This window comes from Typha latifolia, chromosome 6, assembly GCF_019914945.1.
Source record: "Typha latifolia isolate L0001 chromosome 6, TyphaL0001v2, whole genome shotgun sequence".
NCBI classification, from domain to species: Eukaryota; Viridiplantae; Streptophyta; class Magnoliopsida; order Poales; family Typhaceae; genus Typha; species Typha latifolia.
This window is the reverse complement of record NC_133091.1, coordinates 12722307-12740488: the sequence shown is the minus strand read 5'-3', so window position 1 is coordinate 12740488 and position 18182 is coordinate 12722307. Positions and strand designations below refer to the sequence as shown.

Here is an 18182-nt window from a genome sequence, read left to right as displayed (position 1 = left end):
CAATCCGCAAAAGGGAATAGCCATCTATGACAATTGACAGAATCCCTGACCACAATAAAAGAAAAGATAAACCCCCCCCCTCCCCCCCCCCCAAACAAAAAAAAAGACAGCTCTTTCTTCCTAAAAATTAGACAAGAAGGGAAATCACGCCGAAACATCAATGTGAGAAGTTCGATTTTCAGATTTGGTTGATTTTCAATGTGCAACTCATCTTCTAGTGGCAGAGAAATTGGTAACTCAAGAAGAAACAAGAGTACAACTCGCGGCTCAAGTTGTGCTTACGTGAGATCGTCGAGATCTTGGAATCCAAATAATTGCACTACCATCGCGAGAACAGGTGACAATGTTGTCATGAGTAAACCTGGGAAGCATAAGATCATCCAAAGTAAGTAATATAGCAGGAACTAAGAACCAGCGCTAATCAAAGTAATCTGCAACATTTAGAAGTGGTAATTATCAAATCAGGAATTCACAGAAAATATTAAAAAAACGTTGTGCAACACTATCTATTGTACAAACTAACCAAGAATTCTTAAACTTGGGGATATTATCTTCCTTCAAAGTGTAATCTGTAGAAGATCTAGATGCCACAGCACAGCCACTGAACCACGAGAAAAAGGTTGATTGAAATACTTTTTTATTGAAAAGAATAGAACAAGGAAAAGAAGAAAAGGTTGGGAATGCATCCAACAAACCTGAATTGGACATAATTGACATCATTTTCATGGCCAGATAACAGATCCATCTCATGGTGTGGTAACTCAGATTCCTCAGTACTGCTCTTACAAGCATTCCACACCTGCAACCAACACTCCCCATTAAACCTAAACATCTCAAATTCTTTAGCTCCACAGAGCATATGTATGTAAAATCAACTTAGTTCTCAAACTACACAAGTTGCACGAAGGCATACCCTTGCATATGTGTCTGAGCTACCAGTGACAAATACGGTTCCATTAGCATTAAATGCACAACACAATATCTGATGCATTTGCTGTAAGGTACTGGGAGAAGGATCACTGCTCTTTCCTGGCATCAGTTTCATCATTTTCAATGAAGGGCCTGAATGACAGAAACGACTAACATAGCATAACAACCAATAAACATTTAACTAACCAGCTACAGCATCTGGAGGTTTTGGAATATATACTCGCAAGCTGGGTTGGGAGTACCTAGCATCCCAAATCCGGCATGTCCCATCATCAGAGGACCTGCTCAGCCAAATATAATATAAAAGAATAAAAAATCAAACAAACTAAATAAAGCAAGGATACATTTTGTGATAAAAAAAATTCAATCACATGCTCGGGCAAGAACCAATGATACAGTACCAGTACACCAATAAATCAGAATATGTAAGTTAATATTGCAAGTCCATAATATCTTATAGAGCCAAACTATATCCGTACGCCAATACATCATATCCTCAAGAACAAGATACAGTGATCCAAGAAGCAACTATACATGAATCTTATCATGTATTGTATTATACATAAGCCCAATCATTTGTAATCTTTTTCTCATTTCAAAAGGTAATAAGCACTCTATACAACATCTCTTTTCTATTTTAGTATACTTTTACAGATAACAAGATTAGGTTCTGCATCGCATTTCAAACCCTAGACCTTTTTTAGGGAGACTGCCTCCAACACCGACATGTGAGCAAGAGGATCCAGCCAACTTGATCGCAGTCATCCCTATTCCACATTGAATTTACTCCTCATTTTACTACACTTCATAAGGGTTTGAATTCTCGGTGCTGCTTTCTGGAAACATGGTACACTTGCAGCTATTCCTTCTTTTGCCATTAATATTCGGTGTTGATTTCATTCAAAGAACCTGATTCGCGCAAATGCACACAGCAACTCTTTGGTTCTTCCTAAAGCACCATTTTGTCCTATTAATGGCATTCTTAAGACATCTGGACTCTGTTCAATCTGGGTGAACATAATCTGAGCATCAATTGCTGTAAGGAATACCAAATAGAAACTACACCTCTTCTAACACGCATTAATGAAGGTTCTACCAAAGTCAAGCATTTGCATGCTTACCATCTAAGGGTAGTTTCTATTCAAAGTCCAAAAACATCTCAACAGTTCCAATTGGAAGTTTTGGTTATTTCAACAGGAATCAGCAGAGAAAAAAAAAAAAAAAAAAATTTACTTTATCAAGGTCAAATTGTTGTTGGATGCAGGAGAAAGGATTGTTGTGCCGAATTGTCACGCCCCAGTGTGCATGCATCTAACTAAGGATTTATACATATTTTAGGTTCTAATATATGTATTAAGCCCTATTAGTCATTTACCCCTAAAAAATATTGTAAATGACTTATTTTGTTAAAAATATAGCAATAGTCAAATAGAAATATGATTCAACACATATTGTGATTGACCAAAATGGTAAAATTGGAATGCAAATCAGCTCAATTAGAGTTAGTATAACATGTTTCTATACTAATTTGACTCAGATTGAATAAATTTGACATATTAATTTGAACTTTCTCAAATTTGATGGAAATTTTAGGGAAAATCAAATTATCTATTTCATTTTTACATTTTGAAGTATTTTAGAATGTAGAATGGCTCTTACAAATGGTAGATCTAACAATATTAAGCTACATATATAATTTGTACACCCCTAAATTAGTCTTTAAAATGTAAAAAAAAATACTTAAGGCCTTGTTTAGTTTGAAGCTAATCCCCAAACTTAATTAGCCGGCTTCATTTCTTAGTCTTGATTTAAGTATCTTAAACTAGGCTAAAAAAAATTTAGTGTTTGGCTGTGAACTAGGCTAAATATAATTATTACTTTTGATATGATGTGAAAAATATGAAAAATGTATTAATTTTGAAGAGGAATAAATTATATATATAATTAATGGACCAAAATGTCCTTTGACTTTAATGATAAAATTTAAAAATATTATTTTCTTAATCAATTAAAAAAAAATTAATACTAATTTGCAAGCTTACTACAGCATCTAAGCCTAGTCGTTGGCTTACATGCCCGCTAATAGGCTTACATATTATTTTTTTATCTTTTTCTAAAATGATGAAAGGTTAATATTTTATGTTAAGTAATAATATAATATTACTATTTTTATTTTCTTTTGTTTTTGTTTTAAGCCTAGGTGTAAGGCTATATTATTTTTAATATTTTGTAAATATTTTCTAATATTATTTTTTAAATATTTCTTAACATATTTTAAGTAGTTCGTAGTGCAAACTTTTATTTAACAATAGTGAGTTATTGTAGCTTAAAAGCTAACTTTTAAGTCTGCAACCACTCTATAATTCATTGCATACTTAGTAAAAAAAAATTTAAAAATAGAGAGTAAAATATATTTATTTTGAAGAGAATTTATAGATAGATAAGAGAAGATTTAAAATAGGGATATAACTATTACTTTGATGTGACATAAAAAAGTGAAAAATATTTATTCTTTTAGGGAAATTGAGTACGTGTTATGCAAATAGTACTATAATTATTATTATTATTAAATTTGTAAAATATAAATGCAAGTTAGTCATTTTAAACTCATAAACCTATCAGTAAATTATATTAAATAATATGTGTTATTCGATACCAAGCATCTGGATATTGATATCAATATCGGTCATCGAAAAAAATGAGTATCGACTGTTTCTGCCACTTATCAACCATTTTGGTTTCATGTTATTTCTTTCATTACCTAAATTCTAAAAAAATTATATAAAATGTAGAAAATCTTAAAAGTTTATAAAAATGCCAAAGCTAAGAAATTATATTATTCACATAAGGTGGCAATAAAATAATATGAATGGTAAATATACTAAGAATGATGCCAAATTCTAGATGAATTCAATAAATAAATCATGTGCTTCTGGTTGTCATCACCTCTGAATAGAATGGCACTAAGCCCCTTGTAGATAAGGCTAACAACCACATTTACAACATTGGTAACCGTAGAAAGTGTTAAAAGAAAGGGTAAAAGAGGGTGGAGAAAAAAATTAGAAAAAAAAAGAGGAAAAGAAGAAGACAAAATGAGTAAGAAAATAGGAAGAAAACGTAAAATGTGGTGCTTGAGACATTAGGACATCAAGAATTGATGATCTGAGTTGGATTGAAGTTAGAACCAATATATTATATGAATCTGTATAATCACAATCAAAACCAAAATTGTGCTTATAGCCGATATGACCGATACTAGCTCGATACGACCAATATTAGACAGATACGGATGATATTGAGCTGAAACCAAGGGAAAACTAGTTTCAACCCCAGTTTCGGATTGGTAATGGCTAATGCAAATACATATCGACCGATACTTTGAACCATGCTTGATACTGTGCCAATATCGCTCGATGTGAGAAATACATGCCTCGGCACGCACCAGCACAGGGGTATTCCTTCAGCTCCACCAATGCCAAGCGTCGGAAACTTGTTAAGACATACCCTTTGTCAACCGGTACATTAATTCTTATCCAACATCCATTATTATAGATATGTATGTCAAAAGAGCTCGCCAACTCGCGAGCTGCGCTCATTTGTGTCTCGACCCTTAGCTTGATTTAGCTCGATTGTGTATGCATACACATATATATAATAAGGTAGCATATTTTTTGCATGTTGAATGTAGCATAGTTGGTAAGGCTGCGGTTTTTCTCTTAGCTTACTTAGGTTTAAATGCTACATTTGTGGTTAACAAGTACTACTTTCCCTAATGTAAAATCCCTTCACTAGGCCAAGCCATGCAAGCCGAGAATGACCCAATTTTGGTACTTGCTCGAGCTTATGCTAAGCCAGCTCAAGTCGAGCTCGGCTTTAAGGAATGTAGCTTAGTTGGTAAAGCTACAGTTTTTTCTCTTAGCTTACCTGGGTTTGACTTCTAGTTTTGTGGCAGATGTATTTTTCCCCTAAAATAAATAATTGCTTCACTAATCCGAGCCATTCAAGTTGAGCATGAGACAACTCGATACTTGCTCAAGCTTGCACTAACCCATCTCAACTAGAGCTCAAGCCAACCTCGAGTTGGCTTTCAGGAATCCTTAGCCGAGTTGACTTCAGCCCACTCAAACTCATCTCATTTACCTATTATAGATAGGCAACTACAGGATGGAGGGGTGCATATAGATTTGCACGAGAAAATCCAAGGATAGGCACAAGCAGACAAAACGAGATGCCTACGCATAGGGCTATCAGGCTTGACGAGCGGCTCGGGTGAAGCTCGAGTCCGGCTCGGCTCGGTCAGAGCTGAGCTGAGCCCGAGCTATCGTAACAGGCTCGAAATTAATATCGAGTCGAGCCTGAGCTAGAGCCGGCTCGCTCAAGCTCAGCTCGATAGCCTGACTAGCTATAACTAAAGACACGTGGCATAAAGAAATATTGCCACGTGTCCCTCACTAACCCATCCTCACCCTCACCCGTAACCCATTCAATATTCATCACCCTCACCCACCCTCACCCATCACTTCACCCTCCTCCATCACGTCACCTTCCCCATCCTCACCCATCAGGCCATCACCCTCAATTCCCTCACCCACCCCACCTTCACCTTCACCCTCACCCTCACCCTCATCCACCCGATCACCACTCATAGCCTCACCCCACGCGCCGCCACTTCCTCCCTCTCCGTCGGCCTCCATCGACAAGCCACCACCACGGCGCCACGCCCTCCTCTCCGTCGGCCTCCTCCTCGTTTACTCCGTCGGCTTCCTCCTCCTCCTTCATTCACCATCTCCTCGTCGTCGCCTCCTCCTCCATCTGTCTCCGACTCCTTTGGCAAGCCGCCATCCATGCCGCCACCGTCTCATCTTCTAATCAAGCCCAAGCTTTGCTTGGGTTCGCCTCGGACTCAAGCTGAGCTGAGCCGAGCCTGAGCAAAATTATGAGGCTTGAAAGTAATTTCGAGCCGAGCCTAAGCCAGAGCCGGCTCGCTTAGGCTCGGCTCATTTACACCCCGACCTACGCACAATGTCGCGGGAGGCTTCAATACATCTCCCTACTCATATTCTCAGTCAGCATAGCAGGCCCCTCAATGGGGGAGGGGGGTAGTTTTGACCAATTTTAAACACATAAAAAAATTTATCCAACTAACCACACCAAAAAGACCTATTTTTGCAGGGACTGCAGAGTAGCAGGCCCAGGATTTAGAGAAGCTTTAAAAAAAGATAATAGATCCTCTAAAATGGTGGATCTATTTTTCTCCCTCTATCTATATTGTAAAGTCCAATGTAATGATAACAGCTACCCCTATAATGCAACCAAATAAGACTACCTCTGATCTTCCTATATCCCAGTATCCATGGATAATTAAGTCAATAAAAAACACATTTCCAGCCAAACATGAGTGGAAAGAAGAAAGACAATAAGAAAAGATATAATACTCACGATAAAAGCTGGTAAACAGCACTTGGCCTCGGACTAAAGGCGATAGCAGTCACAACACTAGTATGACCCCTTAAGACTGAAATCGGCAGCCCATCAGGTAAACGCCACTGCATTAGTCAGCAAAGAAAAATGAAGCATAATAAGATAAATTTGGCAAAAAGTTAATATAAAACAGAAGCACAGTAAAAGTCATAAGCTTACCACTCTAATGATAAAATCATTTGAAGAAGATGCTACTAAAGCGTTGTTTGAGCTCACTGCCAGGTCAGTAATGTCGCCCTTTGATGGCATATAATATCATTAAAAGAACAGAAGAAAACATATTCCATAGTCAAAGTTGAACAAATAGCAACCATCCAACTCACCTCATGTCCTCGACAGCTGGCAAGACAAAAAGCAGTCTCCATTGACCATATCTTTACAAGACGATCATCCGAACCAGTAATCACATAACGCCCTGAGCGATCAAATGTAGCTGGAGAAACCGAAGCCAAATTAAAAATAAATAAACAAGACAGAAGTACGACAAATTCTAGAAACAAAATCAATAAAGAATCAAATAACTCAGAAACGAATAGGAGAAGCCAGATAAAATCCTAAACATGCATCACGAACATAATTAACTTTAAGTGCAAAAAACCAACAAAATAATAAATCTATGATGTAATAACCAGAAAAGGGAAAGAACTTTTTGGTTGTTAATATATTAGCGGAAAATACTGCTTATCTTTCTCTCCTTCGGGAATCCCAAGTTGTTTTAGACAGTACCATTGTCCCAACCAAAAAAGTAACCATTCTGATACTATAGAGTAGATCTTGATCACATGCAAGGAAAAAAATAATAAAAGTGACAATCAAAGAGGAGAAAAATTTGGAAACTAATTTAGGATCAGCTAGAAAAATTAAAAAATCTCATGCTAAACAACAATGTCCTTGATGTTGACGGTAAAGTAACAAAAGATTAATTTGATCAAAAAGTTGAACCAAAATCTTGTCTACAGAAATGGTGCTTTGTCACCAAAACCAGCACATTGCTTGATTAATTCACTTCCAACTATATTGTCCCTGTGACAAATAACTCAGCTGCCTATTAAAAGTTGGAATAAGTGAATAGCAAGTAGCATGTAGAAGTTGTAAGTGGAATGAATGAGTAGTAAGCATATTTACTTTAAAAATTGGCTTCTGCCTTAATTGGTTCAAGAGCAATGTGAGAAGAATTTTCTTAATTAATGTTTGCCGAATCAGTACGGCAGGTTAAGTCCAGAAGAAATTCTTAGCTTATAATTACAATTTGGTTCCAACCAGGGTTATAATTATTGTGTAAAGTGACAACTAGGGATATAAACGGATCGGATACAGATCAGATATTGCTCAACACACATCTGATTCATATTTTTATTCCAACAACAGATACAAATTCACATATTGGACAGACAGCAGAATTTAAAATTATAACCTAATTAAATGGATATGATTCAGATTAGAAATAACTCAAATCTTAAACAGATACAGATCAGATTTTCACCTGAATATGAATACGAACCCTATCTATCAATAAAATGGTACAATGCTCAATGGATAAAAGTCAACTTTTTGTAAACTTGCACATATACAAATAATTTGATATGTTGTTGCGAAACGATGAATATACACACACATACATTCTTGTAGATAATATTAAATGGCAAAGTTTTACACAATTGTATCTATCTATAATACATGCATAATCCAAGGATGGTCGTGCTGATTGGCACGCTTTGTGCCAATCTCTGTGCCGATGTGGAACCTTTTTTTTAAAAAAAATTATTTTTATCAATCATCATCAAATGAAGTCTTTGATGCTCTCTGTTATTTTAAGTTCAACTAGATATTAGTTTTAATTATTAAACTATTATCAATTAATATTATGTGTTCAATTATATTATAGAGTATTTAATCATACTATAGATTGTTCAACCATTAATATTAGTTTTAATAAATATATTCAGTTATATTATGTGTTGAATAATATTTATATTTAACTATTGCTTTATTTTTAATAAAATAGGTCATCTACAAAAATAATCTTAAAAAAATACTATAATGTAGGTTTTAATATATATATATATATATATATATAAACCAATTAAAGATTGACATGCCAAAGACCCAAAAACATCATTAAATATTATAATTTTTTTATTAAAAATATGTTAAATGCGTGCCAATGGCATGCAAGGGCGTGTTGGTGGTGGCATAGCCATCGTTGGCCTAATCCGCCATAAGAGACGAAATACATATTTGCAGTTGTCTACTCAATTCACTATAGGAATTTTAGACAATGTGCACCAACTAAACTGAAGAATATTGACTAACATATACGAGAGAACAAAAACAATGAATATATGTACAAGTGTACAACTAAAATCAGTAAACGACCCACAAGAGAATGTATGCAAACAGGATCAACACCATAACCAAAATATTAGAATATGTGAGTGCAGGACAATATATCCAACTAGAGAGAATAACTTCAAATACTGTCATATTGATAAAGAGAGCAGAATTAAGAAACATGAGCTTTTAAAACTCCACCTTATTCATACTTCATAGTAACGAAAAAAATCAAAATTCTAATATAGATGCAATAAGCCTAAGAAGATTCACAGTCAATATGAGAACTATATGTTTAAAGGATCATTGCTAACTCCAGTAAAGGAGATCTAGTGATCGATTCTGCAAAGTTGAAGTCTTAGGTTGTCCAGGTTCATTAAAAAAAAAAAAGTTGTTCAAAGTCATCAGATGATATTTGCACTATAACAACAAATTAAAAACAAGAAACATCAAATTACAATTAGTCATGTTGCCACAAAAATATCAAAATGCAAGAAGAAGGTAAAGAGAGAGAAGAAATACAGGAATTTTACCTATGCTAAGAAATGTGAAACAATTTATCGTACACAAGATAAAACTCCTAAATCTATTAAAACAAGGTTTAAAAATCTTATTGAAAGAACATGACAAATCCAACTATATTTCGATAACCGGGTAGACAAGATCAATGATGGTTGTGCCAACCGGCACGAGGTGTGCCGGTCGACAAGTGTCGTGCCGGAGACGTACCAACACGTGGCATGAGGGGTGCCGCATGGCACTCCTCCTAGCAATGCTTCACTGAAGACTCTTCGTTATCGTCGTCGTCGTTCGCCACTCGCCGTCGCCAGTCGTGCCCGAGGTCGCCGATCGCAACCCGGATGCCCTAGCCTTTGCTGACTCGAGGAGGAAGACCACCCATGTGGGTCGAGTAGTCGGATTGATTTCAAATAAAACTTAAGTTACAGATCTGAATCCATGGCATGACCATTCGTGGATAGGATAAAGTATAGGTTCTAACAAACACAGTAACTGCAAAAATATTCAACCTTACCTTTCTCCAAGCAATTCAAAATATCACTTCAAGATTCGATGTTTTTCTCCTCCAAAGCAGAGGCGGACGAAGAACCAGTCTTCATCTCCCCAGAGCAAGATCCACCTGGACCATGGTGGTTGTGATGGTGGTGCTAATAATGCTGCTTTGGCGACCTCCTAAGATCAATGATTTTGATTGTCTAAGAGAGCTTCTTGGCCTAGATTTTGACCTCCATTAGAGCATAGAGCAACTTAACATTATCAGGGTTAGAGGCAAGGTGCTCCTCAAGGAGGCGCTCCTTCTCATCGTCGGCTAGGTTTTAGAATCCGCGACAGTGTTGGTGGTAGTGACTAGAGAGGATGCTCAAGCTAGGGTTGCGACTGATTTGGATTAAAGGCTTTGACAAAGATCTCAGTGGTCGGCGGGTCCTTGATCTCGATCATTGATGGATCTGAGAGCCAAACATGAATGGGGTGGTGGTAGGTGAAGAGAGAGAAAGGTGGAGATGTAGCGTTTGAGAGCGATGGATGCGATACATAAGGGTGGAGATGGAGATGGATAGGGGGGATAAATAGGGTCTGGTAGAGACTGATATTCGGGTTATTAACTTAGTTATTTATATTACACAGGTAAATGGTTATCCTCTATCCGTTTTTGTATTCACATCCAACAAGATTACCTCTACCTGTATCCGTATCTAGACTTCTTTTAAAACATTTATCCTTGTCCATATCTGTCGAATAGGATTTTTGCACCTATATCCAGTTCGACCAGAATACAGGAGCAAGTCGGCTCAGAGTTAATCTGACCAATCTTTCATCAGCCCTAGTGATAGCACAATATCTATTTTTTGCCAAGACAACCTCGTTGATAGAAAATTCATCAAAAGAGAGAGATAGATGAACTAAACAACCTACAACGAGCATATACCATCCCAAACGTGCAGTTTAACTAACATAAAATAATTTGCACGTGCATTTGATCATTTGTACACACCGGAAATTCCTACCTAGTCGCAAAGAGGGAAAACAAGATAGATGATGTACTTTGCAGACAAAAGAAAAGAAAGAAGGTCACACACCGCAATAGACAGCATTCTGATGACCACGCAACTTTTTTATGATCTGCATCTTTTGAACTAGAGTTGATGGCTTAGCAATGGCATAACATGCTGCACGTACAGATGGAGCACGATGGTGTTTTGTAAAACCACCACCTATCTCCCTCAAACTTAACCCACGAACCTGATCAGCATGCATATGAGGCCAACGCAAATAACCAGGTAACTTCACAGATCCTGTATCTTCTCTGTACCGATCAGCTAGAAGAAACAAGAAGTGTCAATAGATCAGGAATAAGAAAACATCATCAACCCAAGAAACAGATCTGTAGATATAGATCATCAATCCAAAAATAAGCCAACTATCTTATATACCAAAAGTGGAAAGAAAAAGAAAGCATGGCATACATGCAAGAACAGAAAAAGAACCAGAACCCAGAAGCGTGGGGACATCAGCTGCATTAGGAACGGCCCCTCCGACCGCACCATGCAATTGAGGGGGATAACTCAGAATCAATTGCTTCAAAAGCTTTACCAAATGATCTTTTCCAATGTGGGGGTACCTGGTAAACAACAAAAAATCAAGTTAAGAAGAAATGTTCTAAAACAATATGCTTATTGATGGCAAAAGTTATTAGCCAATAGAGTTCCAGAGAGGAACATGATAAATGGAAAGAAAAGATCTGTATTATCCTCAGACAATATTACACCACTATTAGAGAACAGAACTATTGTTGTGCCAAAAAGAAAAGCCAGTATTGACCCATTATCAACATTTTTCCATTATGACAAACTTTCAGGCACCATGTAAAAAGCAGACTAATATCTTAATCTGGTTTACATCACAAAAGTATTTATAATAAGCTCTGTCGCATAGGGTCTCCAAAATCATATTTTTATAAATGCAAGGAGCAAATGTGAAATAAAAATAGGAAGTACACAAAACAAGAAGCATGTTTACATATGTCACATGCTTGCGTAGAGCTATCATCAACATCTCAGATCATATAGATGACACGAAATATTGTGGCCCCAAGGGCTCAAAGAAATAAATCCCCAAAACATTTCTACACCAGAAGTTAAACCATAGTTTTATTGTGTAAGCGAACATTAGGCTATAACATAATCACACTTAACAAATAGGAACTCAATATCTCAAATCATGTTTGATGTAGAGGTGGCATAGAATCATGATTGTATTATAATGATATGGCGAGTTGTTGATGACATGCAGCATGCACTGCTCACAGGACTTGTGGGTTGAACTAAGAAGGGTTAATGAAAATTAAATATAAGACCCATGGTTTGAAGTTTCATTTAAAACCCAAATGTTTCATTGAAACGTTTCGCATTTCGGTCATATCCGATTTGAAACTGTCCTTCGAAACTAACATCTAACCAAAATGATCATAATAAAAAAAATTAATGTATGTTATAAATACAAAAGCTGGATTTAATTTGAATCCAACTCATATCAACCTCATTGCTTAAATGCTATTAGATTCTGTGTGATGCAATGGAAAATAAGATAGAGAAGACTATCTACCAAAAGAAGTCTGAAAATCAATACAGCGGAACTAAAATCGAAGCCGACCAAAACTAACTGGAAAGTTTCATTTTTTTAACTAGGCTGAAACCAAAATAGAAGGGAAAACTTGGAACTATGATAAAACCCACTCCAAAATATTGTGGCAAATTACATAGATCCTTAGATCATCTCTTACATCATCATTGCTATTGTTTTATTTAGATTAACTTGTTATTTTTGATTGTCCAAATACAAGCAATACCTAATGTTGGGTAAATGCCAGTACGAAAAAGACAAGAAATACCGAACTTTCAATTATATTCCAAATTAGCAGGAAATTTGGATAGCAATTTCACAAATCTAACTCCGAGATAGTAAAAATTATCAATCGCTATTCAAATGGGAGCAGGAGCTCCTCAAAACCAAAAAAAAAATGACCACCTTCCAAATGGAGTCTACCGTAAAAAATTACAGATCCAGTTCTGATGACAACTTTCAATAGCGAAAAGAACAAATAACGTGAACTCACCAGTAAGAAGATAACAGAATCTCAATTGATTAGCCAACAAAATGATGCAAGTACACTTTAAGTTGCAAACTGGTATGATAGATTATACCTCTCAACCAATTTGAGGTAGCACAATGGAAGTGACATGCCATCATCATCTTCATTCCCACTCCGGGCTCCACTTCTTGAGTACCAAGCATGGTATCTTCTAGGTAGGAGTTGATGTTCTAGAAGCTCATTCCAGAGTTGTCCATATGTTCTCTTACATGGCCCAGCTGATAAAAAATGCATTATCAAAAAGTAAACTTCCCTCATATCAACATCAACATCAACCTCAGCAGGAAGGTCTGTTGTCATCTCTGGCTTCACAGGATTGACCTTCCCGAGAACCTTATTTGGAAAGTTCAGCGGTGCCATACTGAGAGAAGATTCATCAGCAGAAGGTTTTTCTTTCTTGAAATTCATAATCCAACACGTGGAGCCTGAAATCAGACCTCTAATTTAGAAATCTGTGAATCAATATCAGATTAAGGGAACCCAAGAATTTAGAAAGAATAGTTCCACAAAGGAAATATAATATTTACTCTTTGGAAGTAGCATGTGGGGCAATTAATATGTGCAAATTGTGAACATTATGGTATAATTAAAACTCAGTCCAAGAATTGGTCATAATGGCCACCATAGCGGATTTGCCATTTATCTGCCACACCAATGGTATAGTTGTTGGAAATGGCAGATTGGAAGATTGCAGTCACCATGGCAGGCTTGGTCCAACAAGGCCTTCTTGATAGATAAAAGGAGATACCCTAAACTCCTGTCTGATCCAGGTAGTGAGATAATTTACTTAAATTCATGGATTAATGAACTGCAGGCACTCATAATTCATGACACAGAAAAAACAGATACAACAGAGGAAGGAAAAAAAAATAAGAGGTCACCCACTTTTGACAACAAGAAGTAATGCAACTCTCATATGCCATTCTTCTATTTCCAAACATGAGAGATCAAGAATTTAGATCCAATCCACTATAGTGTCTCACAATCAAGTAAATGACCAGGTTAATAGACAACCTTGCAGCTGTTATTATGCGCCTTTTGGTCTATACTTTATACATGTTAGTTCCTAACAGCAGAGACATCTAGTTCGAACTTTCTAGGTCACACTTGTCCTATAAGCTTTAGGTTGTTAATCTAATTAAAACCTCCTCAACTTTACATACACCAACCAAAAATAATGAGTTTGGCCAGATGTGTACGTATTCAAGAAAAGAAAATTACATCAGGAGATTTCATGCACTTGCTCTGCATGGCATCGACCAACAAGGGTGATGCTATGTTAAATCTCAGTACCAAGTTAATGAGAATGCCCCTTGTAAACTTAAATTTCTTGAATTTACATCGTAAATATAACTAAAAACCAGATAAATCCATTACCAAGTTTATATGCATTTCTCTTGCACAATATGAAATTAGAGAGGCAAACATTAGATACGGAACAAAACTCTCTAGAGAATCTAAAAAAATCCCAAAGTTAATCCAAACCCTAATTGCAAATACAATAAAACCCCGCCCAACTATTATTAGTAACTTGCAAGAACTCCAATAAGAAAAAGATAGCAATATTATAAACGAAAAAAGAAGAACAGGATTAAAAACTTACATAAAAAAATACGACTGCTTCCCAGAAAGCTCACCCAGGCGAGCAATTGCTCGAAATAGCGACCACCCTTCTGCCCTTCCAAAACCTAACAACGCTTCTCTCCATGCCGCATTGCTTTCGAGATTAAAATCAGTAGGAACACCAAAATCCCACCCTCCCAATCCGCGAAACCCTTTAAATTAAACAAAATCCAAACCCCAGAGAAACCCAGGCAAGATCTAATCCCTAAATATCAATAACCTCCTCGAATTGGCGGAATAGGCTTCCTCTCCACAAGCCCTATCGAGACGGATCTCCCTACTGGATGGGCAAAGCAAAAAGGGGTGAGTTCCTACGAGGGTTCCGATAGACGCCGCCGATCTTGGGGCGAATCCAAGGGCTGGAACGGCCAGGACGGGAGGAAGTCGGCGATTCGAAGCGCGAGGGAGGCGATGATTCAAGGATACCGTCGAGTTATCTCTCCCTCTCTCGTCTCGGGTTCGACCTTGGGGGAGTTTTTATTTTCTTCTGTTCTTTTTTCTACCTGGGGGCTGGGAGGGCGAAAAGCGGAATTACGGTAAAAATAAAAAATAAAAAATAAAAAATAAAGAGCGATAAGGTCACCGCTCTCGCCTTCAATATAGGAGAGAGACCGAGACGGAGACGTATGTAAACAAACATAGGCAAATCGCATTTTGTGATCTACACCCTTAAATTTAATATTTGCAAACTAAACCCTATATTTTATCAAATATTTATAGAAAATATTCTCTTATCATTTTTATAACTTAACTAAACTCTAAGATTAAATTAACTGCACTTAAAAAAAACCCGGTATTTATCAAATATTCCTAGAAAATATTCAGCTTTCATATTTGTTAACTTAACTAACCCCCAAAATTAAGTTAACGACATTTTAAAAACTACTAAATTACCCTAATCCAATATAAACCATCTCACAACCTCTTTCTCAAAAGACATATATAAACAAAAAAGACAGGGAAGGTTAAGAAAACTCATTTTTATTTTTTCTGAGGTTCATATTATTTTTTAATTTAAACATTTAACTAATAAAGAAGATAAAAATCTCCTCAAACGTTAGAAAAAGAAGAAGAAGAAAGATAGGAGCATTTTATTATTTTATCTTTATATCATCTATTAAAAGTATAATTAATTTTAATCTAACTCAATATATTGTCTACCCATATTAAGTAAAACCTAAGGCTGGATTTGTAAATATTAGATATACAGGGTGAAACCACAAATAGGTGAAAAGACAAGGCGTTAAATGCAAGTTTCTCATAAATATATATATATAGTCTCGATGGCGGTGAGAGTTAATCCAAGGATCCGGTCACTTCCGTGTGTTATATTCACCCCTGATTTTTCTGTCATTTAATTATGATTTATGACCATTAACTGTGAAACTTCTAATTAATTTTTTTTTAAAAAAAACCCTATGAGAGTGGAAAATTGTGATGATATTTCGAAAGGGTCATCAGGTTTTGCATATTATCTACTTCAAAATAGGGACATAGATTTTATGGGCATTTATAAAAAATTAATTTGAAATTTTTTTAGCATACGAGTATTCTGTAGACAGTATTTGTACAAAAAGGAACGTACTGTTTAGATATTTAGATGTGGATAGAGAGGTGTATACTTGGGAGTTTGTTTTGTTAGGGGAGGAGTGAGTTTATCATATGAGAGCATACTAAAGGGGAGATGGGCGAGCTTCTCGTCTTTTATTTTTCTTATTTAGCACAAGGGAATTTAGCTATAGTATGGTCAGCACATTCAATATTTGAATTTATAACGGCTATAAAACCTTTCCCACCATTTAACTTCCCTCCTTTTTAGGTGCGAGCCAAGGAGTCACTCCCTTTTAGTGGCAGGTAAATTAGAGGGAAAAACACCTAAAAAGGTTGTGCTTATTAAGTTAATGTCAAAATATAATACCAATTATGTGCAAATTATTAGAGATCTTTTGGTGAATAGTAGGGTAATTATGCACCAATTGATTGTTATGTTCCAATCTAAACTGCTCTTATAATTGTTCTGTGTGATATAATGGGCCAAGAAGGCAGGCTTGGGTCATAATGAGTTCGATTCTGGTCCGAGACCTGAATAGGGGCCCTTAATTTTTATTTAATTTTTCCCCAAATTTACAATTCGATTACCCTATTCGGAGCTAATACGAATTTGTTCAGTATTGGGCTAAGTTCAACCTTAAGTCTATTTGATAACCCTATATTCCTGTTAGCAAATTTGACTTCTTGATAAACTGCAAGCTTTATCCATTAAGCACCCCCACACCCACAGATCTTTGAAACTTAATAGTGCAGTCAATTTTAATTAAATTCACCATAAGAGGTATTTAATTATTCCATGGCTTTTGGCTGTACTTCTAAATTCTATCATCCATCGCCAACTAAGTCAAAGAATAATTTTCTTAATTTGATAAGCTCTTGCTAGAAATGTCTCTTGACTTATAAATGATGATAATGTCATACTCTATTTAAAGGGTTCTTTTTATTCCATAAATAATTGACAGGTAAGGAATTAGAACTTTATCTCCTTTCCACAGAATAATACTATGAGCTATCTTATATACCCCTTATTCCTCTCTAGTCTTTGCTTGTACCCCTGGCTGGAGTTAGAATGTTTGTATCACAAGTAATTGAAGATTCCTGGGAGCAATGTTTTTCTATAACAGCTAGGTGGCATAAAATTCCAATCAAAGTTATCAGTTTGAGTCCTGCAATTGGACATGAAGAATATACGCACAATATCATTCAACAGTTATGGATTACTTGATCATATAGGTGCAACTGGAAACCTTACTGTTTCTTATTGCATAGTTATCTTGCAAAAAGAAAGCAAATAAAGCATTTAAATTAAGCAGATTTGTATGATTGGAGACTTGTTTTATGCAATTCATATTATATTTAGTTAGCTAATTAGTACTCCTTTATGTACTCTTGGTCATAAGATTTCAATCTGCGCATTTTACTTGGATGGTTTTTGTGATTGTGTAAGCTCTGCAGTCTGAATAATTTGGCATATCTATCAAAAATCAATGTTGCAAACTAATAGGTGAATCAGTAAAGCATAGGTTTAGAAACAGCAAAACCAACTGGCCAATGAATTGATGCTAAGCTAGACAATTAAATCAACTTCCAAATACCCATTTGATCGGCTACCATTACTGCGTAGGAAGAAAGCAAAAGAGAATTAGATGCTGCAAAATTGATTACCTTTGTAGTGTATACAATGATTGCGAAAACCAAACAAGATATAATAGCCTATGCATTTCTCCAGTTCCTACAGAAGTGCAGATCACAAGCTGCAGAAATAAAAGTCTAACTGCCCCTTTCTCAATAGAACATAGAATTTACAGAAAGTCACTGCCAGCCTCCATCCCACCAGAGGATTCTGATTGGCAATCCTGTTGCGTTGTAAACATAGTTTGAAGTTTCGTCCAAAACCGAAGTGTTTTGCATTTTGATTCTACCTAATCCGAAACTGCCCCTAGAAACTAGCATCCAACAGAAACAACTCTAATAACAAAATTTTTTGATGTATGTTTTAAAGTCTAAGCTGCGTTTGACTTGAATGCAACTGGTTTCTAACTCAATATCAAACCTCATTGCTTACATGCCATTAGATTTTGTGTAACGTACAGAAAAA

The 18182-nt window shown here is 36.1% G+C and overlaps 1 protein-coding gene across 1 annotated transcript in view; it reads right to left on the bottom strand.

Annotated features, from left to right (window-relative positions):
- LOC140790436 (uncharacterized) overlaps nucleotides 1-15045 on the bottom strand; it is a 30198-nt gene extending 15153 nt beyond the window's left edge. The window contains exons 1-12 of the mRNA XM_073140533.1: nucleotides 14514-15045; nucleotides 12963-13335; nucleotides 11226-11380; nucleotides 10839-11078; nucleotides 6735-6844; nucleotides 6571-6648; nucleotides 6370-6476; nucleotides 1117-1211; nucleotides 914-1029; nucleotides 696-799; nucleotides 524-601; nucleotides 283-361 (exon numbers count right to left, since the gene is read on the bottom strand). Of these exons, the coding sequence (XP_072996634.1) occupies nucleotides 283-361; nucleotides 524-601; nucleotides 696-799; nucleotides 914-1029; nucleotides 1117-1211; nucleotides 6370-6476; nucleotides 6571-6648; nucleotides 6735-6844; nucleotides 10839-11078; nucleotides 11226-11380; nucleotides 12963-13318 (1518 nt within the window). The 5' untranslated portion in view covers nucleotides 13319-13335; nucleotides 14514-15045. The remainder of the gene's footprint in view (nucleotides 1-282; nucleotides 362-523; nucleotides 602-695; nucleotides 800-913; nucleotides 1030-1116; nucleotides 1212-6369; nucleotides 6477-6570; nucleotides 6649-6734; nucleotides 6845-10838; nucleotides 11079-11225; nucleotides 11381-12962; nucleotides 13336-14513) is intronic.
- Between the last annotated feature and the right edge of the window lie 3137 nt (nucleotides 15046-18182).